Source organism: Acanthochromis polyacanthus, chromosome 19 (genome assembly GCF_021347895.1).
Source record: "Acanthochromis polyacanthus isolate Apoly-LR-REF ecotype Palm Island chromosome 19, KAUST_Apoly_ChrSc, whole genome shotgun sequence".
Lineage (NCBI taxonomy): Eukaryota > Metazoa > Chordata > Actinopteri > Pomacentridae > Acanthochromis > Acanthochromis polyacanthus.
This window is the reverse complement of record NC_067131.1, coordinates 13,965,528-13,986,334: the sequence shown is the minus strand read 5'-3', so window position 1 is coordinate 13,986,334 and position 20,807 is coordinate 13,965,528. Positions and strand designations below refer to the sequence as shown.

At 41.6% G+C, this 20,807-nt stretch overlaps 1 protein-coding gene across 1 annotated transcript; it reads left to right on the top strand.

Annotated features, from left to right (window-relative positions):
• Positions 1-262: 262 nt before the first annotated feature.
• lrrc4bb (leucine rich repeat containing 4Bb) lies at positions 263-8,886 on the top strand. The gene is made up of 3 exons (XM_022220166.2): positions 263-758; positions 4,589-5,209; positions 5,445-8,886. Exons 2-3 carry the CDS (start codon positions 4,967-4,969, stop codon positions 7,437-7,439), a joined length of 2,238 nt encoding a protein of 745 aa, XP_022075858.1. The 5' UTR covers positions 263-758; positions 4,589-4,966; the 3' UTR covers positions 7,440-8,886.
• The last annotated feature ends 11,921 nt before the right edge of the window (positions 8,887-20,807 follow it).

The following is a 20,807-nucleotide window of genomic DNA, read 5'->3' as shown; positions in this document are numbered from 1 at the left end:
ATTTCATCCTGTTGATCATACAGAGCTGCTGAGTCACATTAATAAATATGTGACTGCTACTCATGTTGCACCAGGAATATGAAACCTGCTCTCTAGAGACAAAAACAAAAAACAAACAAAAACGCACGAAATAGCTCTTATTTTGCTTTGGGTGTGCAGTTTTACGCACGAAAACATACACAGAACGCATCCATAGGTCGCTGGGTCTTATTCTCCCATTGCTGCCTTAGTAGGATTCAGACCAGAACATACGGAATGTGCGTAAAGAGCCGCTTATGCTGGACGCAAACTGCTCTGCCCAGCGGGCGCCGTCGCGTTTGCTGCCTGCGTTCCTCTCCAAGGATGATAAGGCGCATCGATGCACTTCGTCCCCGACCTCGTTCCTAAATGTGATAACTACAACATCATTCTTCTCTCCAACGACCCTTAAATCTGATCTCTGTTTTTTTTATTTTTCATTTCCCCCCCTCTTTTTTTCCGCGTGTGTGAGAGTGGATTGTGTTCATCTTTAACCTGCCATCACTGTAGCCCCCCGCGTTGCGTTGGCGCTGCGGATCTAGCCTTACAAGAACAAGAGCCAGCTCACAGCCGTGGAAACAAGCGAATCAATTTAGTGGGGGAAAGAAGAGGAGGAAGGAGAAAAAGAAGAGACTGATAGCGAGGTTGTGGGGGGAGAAAAAAAACGGACGATCGGATGAAAAGGGGACGAGAAGGAGAGAAAACATCGACCTTAACGCCGCAGCCGCCGAAACATTAAGGTACGTGTGGGCTGTGTTGGTTTGTACAGGTGGAAGGGACTGAAATGGCCGGCGTAATTATTGCATTTGTTCCCAAATGTGCGTGGATGCTGGAGTCGAGGATGGCAGAGGGTTTTAATGATGAAATGTTGCAAAGATGCACGGCAGTTTAGGTTAATAATTCATTTGAGCAAAAAGGTCCAGTCGATGCTGGCGGAATAAATCAGTGGGAGTCCTTCAAATGTATTAAAACGACCCGTTTCTTTGCGTAAACCTGTGTTTTCCACATGGATATTCCTGTTTTTAAAGGAAATACAGAGCCTGTGGATTATTTTTGGGTGCAGTCATGTTGTCATTACCCTGAAGAGAGAATGGATGCAAGCCATTTTGTAATGCAGCATGTGCAGAATTAGGCCTATTCAGAATTTCAATTGCGCTCCCGAAGAAGGTGCGCCGTAGTGAGCGCAGCTGCATAGATGAATAAGGCCATTCTGTTCAATTGTAGGAGATATTATGCTGGGGGCTATATGATGAGGACAGATTGCAGATTAGAAGGACTGCAGGAGGAGAACGGTCAGGTTATTGCTCGTCTATCTGTTTTCTACGCCTTGATATCAGGGAGATGAGCGAATAAACTTGTCATCAGTTGGAAGTAAAAGGGGAAAATATTTGGCAGTGAACCTGAAACAGCGCACTGGTGGTTGCTGGTGAAATGCGTCCCATCCTTCTCCCACCTCCTGATTCCCACGTCCTGAATCAATCTAGTGTTGTCATAGTTACAGTAGATGATGTTGGCCCTGCTGCACCTGTGCTGCTTTGTGTTCATCCACACCATCTGTAAATACATGAGCTTCTAATTGGGCCTCGTGTACAAGAAAACACAGTCCACAGCCCCAGTGTTTACTGTAAACAACACCACGATTTCCCTTTTTTTTTTTTTTTTTTTGCCTCTTCATAAACCTTAATGACTGTGTTGTGGGAAGCAGGACTTTGATACAATCAGGCGCTTACGATGATGTGATTGGTTTGTAGCAATTGGTCAGCAGCTTGCAGCTAATTTGTCTTTTCACGACTGAGCGCTCTCTCGGGCCTGATCAAATAATCAATATCTACATGGTTGCAATCTGCTTTTGACATGAACAAAAAAGCAAATAAATAAATAAAAACCTGCTCGAGATCAAGTAGGAAAAATGGCTTTAAGTGAAATTGGTTAGAAAAACGCAGGCTATCATAAAGACAAAACACTTTTTTTTTTTTTTTTTTTTGCACAAGGATGAGGATTGAAGGCCACAGAGTTTGGCCCTGAAGATGAGCCCAGGTGTAATATTCTAAAAATAAAAGATCATTATTGCTCCTGAGCTCTGATGTGGTGGAGAACTTGGAGATGGGAGGTCAAGTCAACAGGCGTCCTGCTTTGAAAAATTCAAGGTCTCTCCCTCAGTGCAATTTTTACAGTATACTTTTTCATCCCAGTGGCTTTTTTCCACCTCAGTGGAGCTCAAATCCTTATATGCACTTTTAGGGGGGGAAAATCTGCATTAACAAGTGCCAGCAGCTTTAATCTGACAGAATATGCAGCTATACTTTAATGAAACAAGTAAAAAATGAAATGAAAATGCTGTCAGAATGTTACTCATCGTTGATGCAAAACAAACTCCACCATCCCCTCCACTGATTCTTGCAATCACATTTTTGTAAAGGTAGCTCTATCCAAAATATATCACATTTTAATAAAAGAGGAAAAGCAGCTCCATCCTTGTGTTTATAAAACACTGGTATGATCAGTGGTTGAATGTTAATGATGCTGTGTTTTGATGCTTCCATGAATCATTGCACATATCAAGCCCCCATCCTGGATCAGATGCAATTCTGATGTTCAACGGAGACGTTGAAGTTTTATTTATTTTTTAATCCAGTTAAAAATTTTTGAAATGCATAATTACGGGCTGGATGGGGATGAGTAGGAGACTCTTCAAGGAAGGACAGCAGTGAAAAGAACGCCGTAATGAGGAGTGCTGCAAAGGAGCTGTGCCCTCTAACATTTAGGTTTTTGATTTGTATTCATACATTTATTCTCCACTCAGAGGTGGATAATGTGTTCTCGTTTTTTTCTGTGGCAGTTGCAGTGAAGATGCACGTAGATATGCATGCGTGTATCTGCATCTGTCCAAAAAGAGAGAGAGGTTGTAGGATGTGCAGAGCATCTGAAAAAGTCTATTTTTAGCATACATTCCCTTATGAGCTTTCTTAATAGCAGCTTTAAGAGTTCTCAGAACTGTGTTTTTAATAAAGAATCACATTGACCTAATCCTCAGACCTTGTAGATGTTAAGATCAAGGCCAATTTGTTCCCTGCATTGTCGTACTGAAGACCAGGGTTCATCCGTGCGCTTCACCTGGTTTACCTGCTTTTACGTGAAAGCGTTTTTTCAACATTCAGTTTTTGTTTCTTTACATAAAGAGACAAAGTCTGTTGATTTCATATTTGACGTAATAGTAAATGTGATGGGAATAAATATTAGGCTTTATGTTGAATTCATGCTGATTTCGACGGCAAAGGTGTTTTGAACGGCAAATGTTCATCAAGCTGAGCTAAACAGTAATGTGGAATAGGGCACTGGACAGTAAAAACACAAGATGGTGAGTGAGCAGGTTGCCACAGCAACCGTGTTTCTAGGAGCGCATGCATCGTCGCCGCATAAGAGAGGAGATGCTAAGGACTGCCATGGAGCCTTTTCCCCCCCAAAATAATCTGTTTATTATCGAAATTAAGAATTAGGAAACACTGGCTCAATGTATCAAACACCTGTTTCACATAGAATTTCGATATTAGTAAGCTGATTGTCGTATGTGTGACAGGAAACAAGGGTCTTCTTATTTGTTATCAATAGACATCACAGGCGTGTCTACTGTCGTCATACTGTCAAGCATAATGTGCTTGAGAAATCCAATGAAGACTTTCTAATCATTATGAGAAAAAGAGCTTGAGCATTTCTAAATTTAGTGAGTCTGCTGATGCTTGCAGCCATTTCTGTTTCAGGATGTGTATGGCACTCTCTTCCCCAAAACAAGGCATAATACACATTTATGTATTAAAAAAACATGAAAGTGTTTTTTGCGCCATCTTTTTTTGGGGTCTCTTTGTTCACAATCTAGTTGTCATTTTCATGTAGGGTTCATCAACTTCAGTGGTTGGGGATCTTGTCTGACTGAGTGTTGCATATTGTACCCAGCATGTGCATTGCAGTAAAATGTCAGGAGTCAATAATCATTCCCTCATATCTTAATTGCTAAATTACTGCATGCAGGAATCATTTGTTATCTCATTTGCAATGCTGTGCTGCTGCCTCATGATGGATTGCATGAATCTCTACATTAACCTTAGGTCCTGACGAATTCCACCAGCAGTTATAAAAACATTCAACAACTTTGCATCCTGTTAAAATGCGAGATTCTCCCTCTGTCACAATGAATTTTACTAGAAACATGCCAGTGTCTTAAAGCAGATAATGAGAGTGTCATTCTAAAGGGCCTACTGCAGCATTTGTGACCCAGCTTGAGGTTTCAGGATTTTGTGGCCATTTCAGACCATGACCCCGATGTTCACTTGAACCAATGAAGAAAATGGCAGCTGACTCACCAGTTACAATACAAGCCATGATTTGGGACACATTTCTTCGGAAAAGAAAGCTAGACTCAGCTTATTATTCACTCAGGACATTGTAATATTTTGAGATTTAAATTTAGTCCTGTGTGTATTTGCATGTGTGTGTTAGGCTAATATCTTAAAGCTACTGCACTGTGCACTTACTTGACCTCCTTCCTCTCTCTTCTCTTTTTCTCTCCCTACAGTGAGACGCAACAGCCTCCACCGCGACAACACTTTCACAAGCCAACCCTCCCTCTAAATTTGATTCCTGCTCAAAAAAAAAAAATTGTCATGGGAACAATTGCACAGGGTTCCCCTAAAATGACATGTTGAAAAAATATCAAGGTGTGTGAAAGTCAAGGAAGCATGAGCAAAGTAAAATAGGAATCTATTAATGATAAATAGAGTCTTTAATATAACATTACAGTTTTCTCTTTTTTAAATTTTTAAAGTGAGTGCTAGAAGGAGAAAAACAGAAAAAGAGCATTAAATATGAACGTTAAGATAAGCACTTAAATTCCCTTGACTGGAGGTAACTTATCGACATCATAGCAATAGGGGTGGGTCATGACTCAGTTGCCATGCGTGTTGTCATGGTGACCAGCCCCTGTACCCCTTTCCCCCTCCTCTGGTTGGTCCAGCTTCTGTTGTGGTTTCACAACCATGGACCTCAGCTGACAGAGGCAGCACCCCCCTGCCCCACACCCTGTACCTGCTCCAATCAGGCGAGCCGTGTCATCTGTACAAGGAAGAGTTTAGATCAAATCCCAGACAGTATTTCAGAGAACACAAGATACCTCAATCTACAAGAGAACACAATTCAGGTAAATATGGTTTCATCTACAACCAGATCATTCATTGAGACTGAGAGAATATTTTTGCTTTATGGCACTTATTTAGGTTCCTTTTTCCTGACTAGATCCATGCTTGTGTTGTATGTACTCTCAGATGTACGTCGCTTTGTCTGTTAAATGAAATTGTAGAATTGTAGAATATATTTTGACGGCATTAATTCTCATGTGGCTACAATGTGCCTCCACATTTTTGTCTCCACACCAGGTGATCAAGTCTGACACATTTAAGCATCTGCGACATTTGGAAATCCTCCAGCTCTCCAAGAACCACATCCGGCAGATTGAGGTGGGAGCTTTCAATGGTCTTCCCAACCTCAATACATTGGAGCTTTTTGACAACCGTCTCACAGTGGTACCATCTCAAGCCTTTGAGTACCTCAGCAAGCTAAGGGAACTATGGCTACGAAACAACCCCATCGAGACGCTGCCGGCATTTGCCTTTCACCGTGTTCCCTCCTTGCGGCGTCTCGATCTTGGGGAACTCAGGAAGCTGGATTTCATCTCAGAAGCAGCCTTCGAAGGTCTGGTAAACTTGCGCTTCTTGAATCTTGGCATGTGTGGTTTGAAGGACATCCCTAATCTCACCCCACTAGTGCGACTAGAGGAGTTGGAGCTGTCAGGGAACCAGCTGGGGATAGTCCGGCCTGGATCCTTCCAGGGTTTGGTGTCGCTTCGCAAGCTGTGGCTAATGCACTCCAGAGTGTCAGTCATTGAACGCAATGCTTTTGACGACCTCAAAAACTTGGAGGAGCTCAACCTCTCCCACAATTCCCTTCATTCCCTGCCCCATGACCTCTTCACGCCTTTGCACCAGCTGGAGAGGGTCCATCTCAACCACAACCCTTGGGTGTGCAACTGTGATGTTCTGTGGCTCAGCTGGTGGCTGAAAGAAACAGTCCCCAGCAACACCACATGTTGTGCTCGATGCCACGCGCCTCCAGGTATAAAGGGAAAGTATATTGGGGAACTAGATCAGAGCCACTTTACCTGCTATGCCCCGGTGATTGTTGAGCCACCCACTGACCTCAATGTCACTGAAGGCATGGCTGCTGAGCTGAAATGTCGCACTGGAACCTCAATGACGTCTGTGAACTGGTTCACTCCTAATGGCACTCTGATGACCCATGGATCGTACCGAGTTAGGATCTCAGTGCTCCATGACGGAACGCTTAACTTCACAAATGTGACCGTGCAAGACACTGGGCAGTATACTTGCATGGTAACCAATTCTGCTGGAAACACCACTGCAACCGCCGTCCTCAATGTGTCTGCTTCAGACCCCAGCAACAACTACAGCTACTTTACCACTGTCACTGTGGAAACAGTGGAGACAGTAAGAGGAGAGGAGGAGAACTCTGCGAGACAGTTTATAAATGAGACCTTCATAGAGTTGCCTAATCCTACGGTTCAGAGAGGGTTAGATGGCCAGCCTGGCATCACTATATCGCCTTCTCTGTCTTCTCTTTCCTCGCTGTCCCCAAGAGCCAACAAAGCTACTGAAAATGCAGTGACTGTGTCCTTTATGGATGTAACTAACATTCCAGGCCTGGATGATGTAATGAAAACAACTAAGATCATCATTGGTTGCTTTGTAGCCATTACTTTTATGGCAGCTGTAATGTTGGTGGTCTTCTATAAACTCCGTAAGCAACACCAGCTACACAAGCACCACGGCCCAGCCAGAGCCATTGAAATTGTCAACGTAGAAGATGAGATCGGAGCAGGAGCCGGAAGTGGCATCTCGGGTGGCTCAACGATAAATTCTGGCACTGTTGGAGAAGGAACCCTAAGGATACATCATCCAGAGATAGTCAACCTGCCCAACATCGGCCGTACAGATACTCTCAACCATTACTACAAGACGCATCATTTCAACAACAACGTGATGGGTCTTAGTATTGGCACCGACACAATGGGACCGGGAGGGATGCTCAATAGCAAGAATCAGCAAGGCCTGGATATCCCCATCTCCTGTACCTCAGTCCCAATCTCTACATCTAATTTGCTCTCTTCATCAGGCAATGGCACCAACACCAACCCCATTTCCATGTCCCCACCACTGCCGATGTCGCTCCCCATGCCTACCATGGGCTTACATGGATCGATCAAGGGTTTCATGGGCCAAAACCAGAATCCCCAAATGGAGCCTCTTCTCTTCAAGGGGAGCTCGAAGGAAAACGTCCAAGAGACACAGATCTAAAAACAAAAGTGAGAGTATAGAGAGAGAGTGAGCGAGAGTCGAAGACAGAGAGGGGATTGATGTTGGGTTTATGTGCGGAATGAGACACTAGAGTGCATTGACATTACACCAGGAGAGAGGATAGACTGACACGGCAATACACAAACACATAGACTTATCTGTGACAGTGTACTGAGCCAAGGATTACCACAATGGCCCACTTGTGTTTGTAGTAACGATCATGGCCATGGAGATCAAGGAATGGACATTGCTACAATGTAAATCTGTGCCAAAGCAAATGTTTTTTGCAGTTTCTACAAGCTGTGTTCTCATAGGAAAAAAAAACTAGCCTTTCAGAGTAATCAGTCCCCAAATCGTTGTTGGCCAGCAGAGTTGAAAGACATGCACAGCACTTACCACACTGAAGATCAGAGATATTGCAGAATAAAATCCAAGAGACATTTTTCTTCCACAAAAAACATGAGCCACACTCTCTCTCAAGTGACTCAATAGACTCCCTCAAGGTGAAAATTATGTAGGCATAAATAGATGGACAAAAAGGTACAGTGCAGTACAAACTACTGTGAAAAATCCACAAATTATATAAATATATTTTCATCTAAATATGTATCATTGCAGACTCCGATGCAGACATATTTTGGGGTGGATGTATAAGCTGGTATAGTTTGTTTCTTTGTGAATAATCAGGGGCGGTGATAGTGGAGGTTTGTTATGATACGTTTTAAGTTCGGCTACTTCTCAGAAACATAAGGGCTCAATTGCAACACTCATTGTGAATCTTTGAATTGGCTTTGTGACATAAAGTCCATTTAGGTTGTAGAACAGTAAATGCAGATCTCTGTTTGACAAACTTTTGTCTGTTGTTTCAGTAATAATCATTACAAACTTTTGTGTTCTGAGAGTGTATTATGTATTTTGTAAAAGCCAGCTACTTGGTATTTGAATTGACAATTCTGATACTTAAATGCCAGCATCAAATAATGGTAAAACAATGTTTCACAAACTCGAAAAGGTAATCCGATGCAAAGGCCTGTATGGGTAAATAAAGTGTTGACAATGTGTTATTTGAATCAGATCAGTAGCCAGATATTTGCTTTTAGACAGGAATTTGATATGACCTCCTTGCTCATGGTTACCATAATCATGCCATAAAATGCTGTCATAAGGATGATTAGACATCTATCTGAAGCAGCATTCAAGAAGGGATTAAACATCCATCTTAGGATGATTGGAATGAATGGAAATGTACAGTATATTAATAATAATAATGTCTGGTTGTATGACAATTGTAAGATCCACATTTTTACAGTGTAACTTTCATATGTTAAATGCCATTTACGCTTCTTGCGTTTCAACTATGTATTTCTTTATTTTTGTTAGTTTGATATAATGTGTACAGTTGTCTAGCCATGTATCATTACGTGTGAAATAAATCAATCATATATTGGGTTGTGGCGGGTCAATATGGCAACCACACAAGTAAAAGAGTGAGACATTATGCAGTTCTCGGTGCCAAACCTGGATTGAATGTATGGTTTGTGGTTTAGCCATTAGTCATCCTGGTAATGATAGGGGCCGCCTGCTCTGTTAAGACGCTCAGACAGGCTTTTAGTCACTCTCCTATAGATGGGCCACAGACACGACTAGTTTTGAAAAATTACTGTACTCTTTCTGAAATCAGTCAGTCTGCTTCTCCCATAGTATTCTACTGTACAAGTGTTGAAATAGGATCATATGTTTAACATATCGACTGAGTCAGTTCCATTTTTTTGACTATATTCATCAAACAGGAGTCTAAAATGTTTGTTGCAATTGAGCACAAACTGGATGTGTGGCCAGTTATTCCAGAGAATTCACGTTTGACTGTAATGCAGCTCTGTGTATGATTTTGCTGGGTTTTGTCTTTTTATTTTGCCCCTCCCTCCCTGAGACCTCATGTTTCTAGCTGCGTATGTCATTTTAAACCATATATATGAGGTATTTTATGTGCACAATGAGGGTTTTTGTTATCAGCTATGAGCCGATACGTACTGAAGGGAGTATATTAAAGATTATTAATAATAATAATGATGATAATATATGCAACCGATCTATGAAAGGAACATCTTCTGCATCAATTCACACTGTGTTCAGTCTGTGTAATGCTAAATGTTTGGCTATATCAACAGCAGCACATGCAAACGGATTGATCAAATAACTCAGGTTGTCTAAATAGCAGCCATGTATTTTCTGAACTTGCTGTTAGTGTTTTTGGCCGTGAAAACCGTAGTAAATGTAAATGTGCCACCCAACCAACAGATCTAGCGGGCAGGGTTCATCTGTAGCCCCACAGAGACACAAATAGAATATAAATGAAGGCTAAAGACACAACATATGGCCGCTCCCTTGATGTGCTACATTTGGTGGTTCTGTCATCAGATTTCAAAGAGCATACCAGATACCTCCTTGTGTGCGGCGCGTGAGGGTACATTACCGCTAACCACGGAACAAATCTCCTTACCTGAACATTACCACGGCAACGTTTTATTATTATGACGGTGACTCACCTAATCAGCCCCGAAATGTTCCTTTCATGCCTCTGAATATCGGTAAAACACAACATGCACCATTATCATCATTATTATTAACATTTAGAGGAAATGCAGAAGGGCATTGTTGCATCTTAGTATAGTGACTGCCATTGTACATATTGAAAAGGAAGCTCATTCTAGCCATGTTGAGACACATGCGACCCCTTTTAATGAAGATCACAAGCTTGAGACTGGAATCTGAATATGTACATATGGGGTTACTGTACCTCAGTTTGGCTACAGATGGAGTACTGACATATGTGTATCCTCTGCACCACCCGTCGCTTACAATGGATGCTTCAGTCCAGATGACATTTCTTGGTTTGCTGGAAGCAAAACTCCTTAATGAAATGGATTATGGTATCTGAGACACCAAATTGCAAGACAAGAAAATGGACTGACCTTTTGGTCCTTTAAAGGTAAGCTGCTCTGTTTGATAAAAACAATATAAAAACAAACCTGGTCTGCTTTGAAGGATTTTTAAAGAGGAAAGAGAACAGTGTTAAACACTAGAAAAATTTAGATTTCTTTAACACAAAAAATATATTTAAAAAAATGTCATTTTGTGTTTTTCTTTCCTTTTTAAAAAAAAAAATCCAGTTGTCGGTTGTATCTTAGTATGTGGTATTATCAGTTTGGGTCTTTATGGATTGTCATTAAATGTCATTTTTCCCCACACATTCATCCAGGTACACATTGTGACAGAGGAGTGTATTTCTTCAGTTCTAGCAAAATCAACACGTGCTGTACTTGCACTTCAATGACTGTCATACAGTGACTGAGAGGTACATTATTTCTCTGTTTGCTACTTGTGTGACTTCAATTTTCCGCTCGCTTTAAGGAGTTATTCTGCTATTAGAAAACATTTACCACTTTCATTCTTTGTTGTGATTTTATCCAGCAGAACACACACACTAATTAAATAAGAAATGAGCCAACTGGGTCAAAATGAGGAATGATGTTTCAAATAAGTTATTGAGTACAATTTTATAATACAAAATGAAAAAAGAAGTCTGAACAATAACTGGTTACACTGAAATCTTTTTGTACTTTTACACTTAAAGGCAGCAAACACTGTCAAAAGAGGGTTATGTGCGGAAATAACGCACAATTATATTGCAACAGTTATATAAAGGTAAATGCAATGTTACCGCATTACAGAGAATGTAGCTATAAATAAAGTGCCAGCTGGCTGACAAACTGTCAAACAGTCACACAATTAGCAGAAGATGGAAACACATCAAGCAGATTTTCTCATTTTCTCTCTCCTTCTACTGTAAATATAATTACGACTAAAATGATTAAGTGACTTTATTAAAGGACAACATAAACTTCTAGAAGTACATTATACTGCCAGAGGTGGGCTCATAATTTTCTCGGAATAAAAACATCTTACTGATCTATTAGTCTTTAGTGATTGAAATTGGAAGAAAATCTAATTAGCTGACCGATTGATTAAGGGGTTGCTGTGGAAGTACAGCCACATTATTCTGACAAATTCAACAAAACACCAATACATCCTGTAATCACTACAGCGTGGCAACCGCCTTAATGAATCAAACAGTCTGTCATGTCGCATTAGTGTAATTGTACATTTACCTGCACTGCATTTTTTATCACTAATATATGTCATCAATTGGCAAATGTGACAAACAGCTCAAATTAAAAGGAAATCAAACAAACTAATCTTTTATACGATAACTTAGACATCTTCTATGCAAAAGCAACCCGTTGTCGTCAGACATTTTAAGATGAAGTGAACTAACAGCTACATTTACGCTGGTTAAGAATGTGCGAGACACTGGAGCGTCTTCAGTGCATCATTACCACCACTTCTCTACTTTAAAAGGGCTGATGAAACAGAGCCTGATTCTTTTGCTTCATTGTGTTGTATTCTGCTCTTCAGTTCATCTGCATGCTCCAGATTTTATATTTTTAAACTTATTTTAAACCCTAAGGTGGCGGTAAAACTGCAGATACTATCACAGATGTCCACTTCACAGTACAGGCCACGTAACGAAACAACAACTTCAAGGGATTCTTGTACAAAGAATTGCATCAGCTGTGAACCCCAGTCGTGCATTTGAATATGTTTAGATAAAATATTTGGACATTCCAGCAGGGGCACTATGAGGAGGAATTCACTTGAATGTAATTGTCCTTGGCTTGTAATCTGGTCTCCTGAGATCTCAGTGCTCAGGAGACAAAATGTTAAACGCCTGTGCATTGAAAGAGAAGAGACAGCTTCAGTATATTGTAGTATTTCTGATAACTCCAACCGAAAGTAAAGATATCACACCAAATACTCTGCAACACGCAGAGGTGGTGCATTTTGCAGCACTTTATTAATATCTACGCTTTGCACCTTTTTGCCGTTTCTCAACTTGTGTTAATAGTGAGAAAACATATGGTGGATGCACTGAAGACTCGAATTTGTCCTATTCTTGTATGAAAAGAAAGTGGGGGGGTGTGAGAGTGGGCAAAGAGTGTGCATGCAGCAGAAAAGAATACATTAATATGCACTAAAGATGAAAGAGAAACGCTCAAATGCAAATACATTTGGAGCATTCTGTGATCTTGGCATGAATAGAATGTGATGCAGGGGGGTAATTTTAAATTAGAAAAGGTGCAATTTTAAAATACCAGTTTCATCCCTCGCAGCAAGAAACAGTCATAATCCACAGGAGGTATATATATATATATAAATCAACATAAATCCCCACTTGTAATTTCAAACTACGCTCTGTGTATTAAAATGAAAACCTGATTTCTGTTTGCGAACTGTAGCATTCCCCCCGTGCAGCCGCATCTTCCCTTTATACGGTTATGCTGCAGTCATTTTCCAGAAATCCACTGTGGCTCTGCACTCTCCTCTCCTCTTCCCTATGCTGTCTTTTTCCTTCAAATTCAATAACCTCCCAGCTGTGTGTTTCTCCAGGGATTCCCCCAGCTCCCCCTGGCCCACAGACTGACTGCAGAGTCTGTGGGGAACCTGACACAACATAAACTCCACTGTGAGGCAGAGGTGTCAGTCTGTGGGCCGCATCTCTCGGCTGATCGAGGGACCATGAAAATGTGAAAGCCTTTTATTTCTTCACACTTTAAAGGTTGCACTGGAAAAAAACAACACAACAACGCGCGTTTAACACAAGAGTGTTCGATACGGCAGTGTGGGCTGCAGTCGTAGCAAAAAGAAAAAAAAACTAAGTATAGATCCAGTGGCCTATTTAGGTATTGTTGATATGAAGATGGACTACACAGAACCAGCAGCCAGCCTCGGAATCTACTGTATCATGGACAGCATGAGGAAAAAGTGACCCAGTTGGGCCTAATTTGTGCAGTACGGATAAAAGGGAACCGGAGGCCCTTTGATTTAAAGTCTTTGTTTAAAGATTCATTTTTTGACTGTTATTGTATGAAACTATGTTGGAGAATTACAGTATAAGCTTACTAGTGATGTTCTCAGAGGGGTTTCTTACACTTTACTGAACATACTTTGCTTTTGTTTCGGTCTATATTTAGATTCCGGCTACTTTTTCAGTACTATTAAGAGCCATGCAGCAGATCTTTCCGCTTGGTAATACCGTTTCCTCTTTTTCACCTAAAGAACTCAATTATTAATCCAGGGAGAGAAGATAAACAAGCATACCGTTGGGGAGCTATTTTCGGCAGACATGTATAGCTATCTAGTGCAAGCACTCAGGAGCTCTTGTAACTCCAGACGGTTCGTCACCTCTTCTGGGGATAAAACACTCAACCTGACCAACAAGATATGTCACCCGGAAAAAAAAAAAAAAAAAGACTGTGTTTGTTTCTCTTGCCTCTAAATGTTTCTGCTGTGGGTGTGGAATAGTGGTTGTTGTGTAATAGATTGATGGCACCTTTTTCTCCTCATGCCCAAATGCTGGGATTTGTATATGTGACATTATGGCATAAGTTAATTCCAAATGTACAATATGCTGGAAAAAAAGAAAAGAAAAAAAAGGTGAAATTAGACTATTTCAGACTCTAATTTGCCGCAGTGGGTCAGAGACAAAAATATCCCTCTTGATTCTGAATCCAAAATGGAAATCTAAAATAGCCTACTGTGTTAAAAGACGACACTCAATGAGCAGAAATAACAAAAAATACTCAAGAAATTTGTCCATAAGCACCTCACCGCTATCTCTGTTACACTGTAGGCCTGTGGAGGAAGATGAGATTTAAAGTAATTACTTTCCAGTTAATATTTCATTTCCAGCCGACACAATTTCCATGTATTTACTGGAGGAAGGTATGTAGCAAATTGTTCCCCAGTGCATAAACTCCCACACACAAGCACACTCTTCAGGCGCTACGCTGATGCTGTTATTAGATTATTACACTTACTTGAGTATTGATTTACCATAACTGCAGATAGGGGCAATGTTTTTACTTTGCCTGCTTAATGCTGTGATACTTGTTTTTTTCCCCCCACTTTTAATGGCACTATGAATTATGTAGAGACTTTAAGCTTGCTTACTTTGTTGAGGCTTCTGTAGTATTCATAGATTCAGCTCTGGCACAATTCATTTAAGGGCACAAAATATGAAGATATAGTTAGGAGATGGTTAGCATAGCTTAGCATATAGATTTGAAATGGTGGGGAAAGCTAGTTTGGCTGCATCCAAAGGTAAATGAAATGACTTATCTGGACCTGTATGAGGTATTTCAGTTCAATAAAAATGACAAAAAACCACCAACAACAAAAGGGACAGACTGTGGAGCATCTCCTTGCTGGAACCTTATGGAGATGACATAACCCCAGAGCATTACAGAATATGACCCAGATGTACTGTATACTCTTATTTTTGGAAAGACGCTGTTACCTACTGTTTGCAGTTATTGTACTAACTTGTTTTAACCAGTTGCTGGCTTTACATTTGAATTCCAGATCGATTGTATAACTATTTTTCCCATTTAACACCGTGCAAGAAAGCAAATGAGTATGCCCCTGTACAAAATCGCTTAAATATCAAAGGACAGAAAACTGTTCTATTGCTAAGCACAAGTGTAGGGTATTTGATCTTATGTATAATTAAATCTACAGACCCTCTCTTGATGTGATCCCACCAGCTGTGACTTCCATTAGTTCTCGGACCACATTCATCTTCTAATGACAACCACATACCTGTAAAGTTTCGTGACTGCAGTGCTATTGTGTTAAAAAAAAAAGCTTTCCACAGAAAGGCAGAGACATAAAAACACCTGCCAAAATACTCAAAACTGACTGCTGGTAGCTCCTGCTGCAGTGGGTGTCTCTAGGACCACATATTGCTGTGATGACACACACAAACACACACATAGACTCACAATGTGAAAAAAACTCCAGTCACGGCTGCTAAACAAGCAGATTAGACCATAGTGAAAATATGTGTCCGAAAGTGCAACCTCAATGCAACAGTGCACTCATGACCCCTGCAACAAAGTCATAAGACATGTAGTTTCCATGTAAAGCAAATTGCACTGAACACTTCTATAAATGAACCCTTAAACACCACAGTTTTCTCAGTCGTGTCTAATGTAACATGGCTCCATATGGTAAAGAGCTGCCTAAAGAAACCCGACCGTAAAACTTAACAGCCCTAAATACGTTCGAGGATATAAGAGCATGAGTAGGAACATAAGGCAACCCACAGCTGCAACAGTGATGAGGAGGTAAAGAGACATGCGACCAAGAACAGAAGCAACAGTGGCCATCCCCGAAAAATGTGACATTTTCTGTTTATGCATCTTTGCGTTGAACAACAGACAGGTTGTGATTCAGACTTGGCAGGGATTCTCTGTGGAAAGTGTTGCTCCAGTGACTGCTCAAAGTGAAATGTATCAAGTCAACGTATGCGGACGGTTTCCAAGAAGAAAAACGTTGCTCACGAAACAGAGCAAAATTGTGGGATTCAACTTTGCCAGAGAAGAAGCTTGGTGAATATCTGCAGCACATTCTTTGGTCCGAAGAAACCAAAATAAATTCGTCATGATGGGTCCCAGCATGTTTGGCACAGACCGGTCCAGGACTCCCACAGTGCTGACCATGAAACATGGAAGTGGGAGTGTTTATGGATGACACTGTGAATGTGACTACTGAATGAAATGATTACTGAATGGAAGGACATCTCCACAGACTTGATAAAAGCTGGTATCAATGACACTCAAGAGGACTGAATTTGTCTTCAAAAATACGTAAAAAAAAAAAAAAAAACGACTGAAATCTCACTTGGTGTGCTGAGTCTTGTTGCAGTTGGTAGGGAAATATAAAGCTTTGATCAAAAGCAGGAAATGGAAAGGATTTGTTATAATTTGAGATGTTCATTCTTGCCTGGTGGTATAACCATTTTATTTGTGTTTCCGAAAATGCCTAACTATTCATGTACAACATTCAGCCACAACAACTACAGAGAGTTGAAGCGAACAACATTAAATATCTCATTCCAAAGTAATGTTCTGCTAGAAAACTTTAGGTCCTGGTAGTCATTTCGATGTTACTTTGCCATTTAGTACCTACCTAAACATTGTTCCAGACTAGGACACTCCTCACTCGCACTCTCGGACAACATTGGTTGCCTCGCTCAGGAACGGATTGAGCAACATGATAAAGAGCCCAAAGCATTGACCTGCCATCTAAACTCTCCAAATTCCAATCTGACCAAGCTTTTTGAGGATTTGCAAGCCCAATATATGAGGCACCACTGTCAACATCCAGCCACCAAACACTACAGGACATCTTCAGAGGTGTCACTTCAATGCCCAAGTGGGATTTAAACAATATCAGGCAGGTGGTCCTCATGTCGTGGCAGCATTAGAACCACCACCACAACACTTGTTGCGAGTCTCTTTGGAAACTGGATAACAAATGTTTTAATTTCAGAATTTGTGGCACGAAAATGAGTCTTCTGTCTGGTACCGTGAAATCAAGAATAATATGAGCACTCACCATGTAATCAGATCTCAAAAAGCGGATTTCCTGCTGTTATTTAAAAAGAAAAGAAATGGAGATTCCATGCATTGATACCTCAGAACACACTCATCTTTCCATTTTTCACACCCCCTTACTCCCATTTTGCTTATTCTCCTTTTGTCGTAAAGAAGGACATTTTTGTCCCATGGGGGATAACAATATTGACATCAAGAGATGAGTTATTGACTGGGAGAGCAGCAATACGGTTGACATGCAGCAGGCTGCTCCAGGTAGGCTACCAAACAGCCGAAATGTTTATACATGGCCGCTGAATATATGTCGGCGTATTGGTTTCACTCTGGCCTGATACGAATCTACCGGGTGCAACATGTCAAACAAACATGTGTTGAAGAAAGAGGAGGATGTGGGCGCTTCTCTGCGGGCCACGCGAGCTCCGCTGCTCGCTCCATGTCTTTACATATTGGGAAATTGCTGCAACACTGCTTTGTTCTAATGGCTTACGATATATATGAAGAGATAATGAGATTGCGTTCGGTCCTGATTGAAGGGGATGATGACATCGATATGAAATAGCTCTGGTCTTCCCATGGCTTCTGTGTGTAATCCACAGATACATCCTTGTCTTGTGGGTCATTTGACCTGCATTGGGTTTAGGCTGATTGAGTCACTGAGAAATAAACACACAGCTGCTCATCTCCTACATACAGATACACCAGGTACGAGTCTGCTGCTCCGTTTCCTTTTACTCATAAGAAATTGGAGGCAAGTTCTGCAGAGGATAAAAAAAAGGGGAGTCAAACGGGCGAGCGTAAACGGTCCTCATGCATCATTTTGTGGGAGACATCAATGAACATAGCAACATACCGAGCAAATAGATTCCCACTGGCAATTATGCAAATGTGGATGTGACATGTGAGTCTGCGCTCAGCATGATGCGACGAGAGGGGAATTCACCAACACTTGGCTGCTGCTGCTGCTGCTACCATTAGCATTAGCATTGTTCACACATCCCCTCATCTTAGGCCGCTTCCACACCCCTCCCCCTCTCACTCACCTCTCCACCACCATGTCTCCATCCTCCCCTCCTCCTCCTCCTCCTCCCTGCCTGCCTGCCTGCCTGCGTCCTCTCTTTCCTGTTCTCGCTGCGGTGTTGCTATAGCAACGGAGAAATGTGGGAATACCTCCGTCCTTCAGAGCGCGGGAGAGAGAGAGACAGAGGAAGAGAGAGGGATGGGACACAGACAGAGAGTTGAAGGGGGGAGACAGGGGAAGAGACAGAAGAGGAGAGGGAGGGCAGAAAAAGACTGATAAATTAAAAAGACAAGATTCCACTGAATGGACGCCACTGCCGCCCGTCGCAGGCCTCCCGACTCTGACCGCTTGTCCCCCCTCCGCCCTCCCCATTGATATTCAGCCCCGGCGATGAAGAAGACGCCACTGTTATCAGGCCGGAGTGGGTGGAGGGGTGGGTTTCAACTCAGATGGCACGGTGTCACACGGCCGTGGCGTAGCTTCACGCTGAGCCTTACGCACGCCATTTGTTTGACGATCCATGTGTTCTGGATGTCTCCATTTGTAGTGAGGCTGCAGTTTCCATGGCGACGCCCAGACTAAAATAGCACCCCCGCAACCCTCACCCCTCTCTCTCTCTCTCTCTCTCTTCCTCTCACATACACTCATAACTGCTCAGTCCTGATCTCGGGCATCGTTCTATCGGGCTGAGATGTCCCATTCTACTCATCTCCATTCATCATATGGATTGAAGCACATGTATCCAGCTTCCTCCCCTCCCTTCTCCGTCCCTCCCCTCCCCCCACCGCCATCATCATCGTCGGCCTCACACACACACACACACACACACACACACACACACACACACACATCACATCTCTCCTCCCACCTCTTATCTCCCATTTTCAGTCTCTCGGTCGCTCTGCAACAGATTCTGTCAACATGCATCAACCTCTGTGTTGCCATGACAACGGTCTTGAAAATCACTGCAATTATTTCAACAAAGACAAAAAAAAGAAAGGAAAAAAAACCCCACTACAGCCACTTGGGGTGAGGGAGAGGGTGAGAGAGGATGGATTGGTTGTGTGTTTGTGTTTTTGTGTTTGCGCGATTGACAGCGAGAGAAACAGACACACAGAGTTTTTGGATGTGTGCATGCATGTTTTGTGACCCTTCACTGAACTGGTGTGTGACAAAACTGTGGCATTTTCCAGCAAGCGTGCACATGCTGGTGTTTGCGTGTGTCTCTCTCAGCCCCATATGGTAAAACTTCCTTCTTTTCCTCCACTCACACCCCTCGAGTAAAATATACGTCGGTTTGTTGATGAGTGCAGGTGGATGCACTGACCCATTTGTACCGTGTACGGTCTTCAAAGCTGACCTGCACAAACTACCAGTACCGCATGTGTGTTAATCAATGAGCAGATTACTGTACACTGCTGTTAGATGGAGAGAAAGGGGAAACAGAAATGGAAAGATTTCCTCTCAAATACCATATTTTCACCATACAGTGTTTTTAGTCTATTCCAACAGGTGCTAAATGTGAGTTATAGTGACAAGAGTACTTTAAATACTCCTAAGTCCACCATGCTGTTGTTATTACAGTGCAGTATTGCATGTCTGTGGACCTTCTGAACCCATAGCAGCTTCTTTGCTCTTGTTACATTTTTAGTCACTGTGGGCTCATTTTCACTGCAGTATAAAGTCCTGCACCTCTATGGGAACAGCACAACCACGGCTGGAAGTACAGAGAACTCAAAATGCATTTTGTACAGTATGTCAAAGTTTAAAAATATTTGAAAAAAAGATGAGAAAAAAAACGATGAATTTCTTTAATTAGCTATTTCGCAAAAAACGATTCAAGTGGCCGCAGGTGGTATCAGTACTAGAAAATATTGGAGACTCAACATGCTATTGATATTACCTACTTAATTGGTTTCCATACTTCTCTCCCCTCTCTATCGAACCAGAGGCCGAAGCTCAGCTGAAAAGTCCCTGAATTTTTGTCTTGTGGCCATTTTATCTGCAGCTGAGTCACTAATGGCTTCAAGGTTGCACCAAGAAGTATATTTTTTGGGTTTTTCAGAAGTTGGCTAGAACAAACAGCACATTTTTCATATTTTTTTTATGAGACATGCAAAAAAAGTGAATTTGATGAAGTTTCACCATTTTAAGGTTAGATTTGGTATTTTTGTCCCTTACCATTGTAAGGAAAGAAAAAAAAACAAATCTGCCTCATCTGTGATGTGCCATTGCACATCACAGATGAATACTTCAAAAGCCTTTAGAAAGTTGAATATTTGACATTTCTTTCTGTTTTTACAGTTTCTGGTTCTGATAAACAGAGTGATTTTGACTGTTTTATAAAGGTAACATGTCTTTCAAACCCACCAGTGGGGTCTGGTGTTCAAAGAGCAGAAAAAATAAGGGTGGTGATATTCTATATTTTCATTATTGTGACTAGATTCTGTTAAAAATAACAAAATTATCAAGACATTGCACCATTTTACACACACACACACACACACACACACACACACACACACACACACACACACACACACACACACACACACACACACACACACACACACACACACACACACACACACACATATATATATAAAATTATGCCAATACAGCACAGATGCATTAAGCTATATCAGATTTCATGTCTGTGTGGTTTCTCAGTCATCCAGGTGATGGTAATCCCAACTGCTTCAAGAAGAAGAAGGTTGGACTTTCTCTTTTTGGCTCTTGAGATGTTTCATCTCCCATTAAAACCGAGGAATCCTCTTGGATGAAGGTGAGACATCTTCAAGCACCAATAAGAGAAGCTCAGTTCCCTTCTTC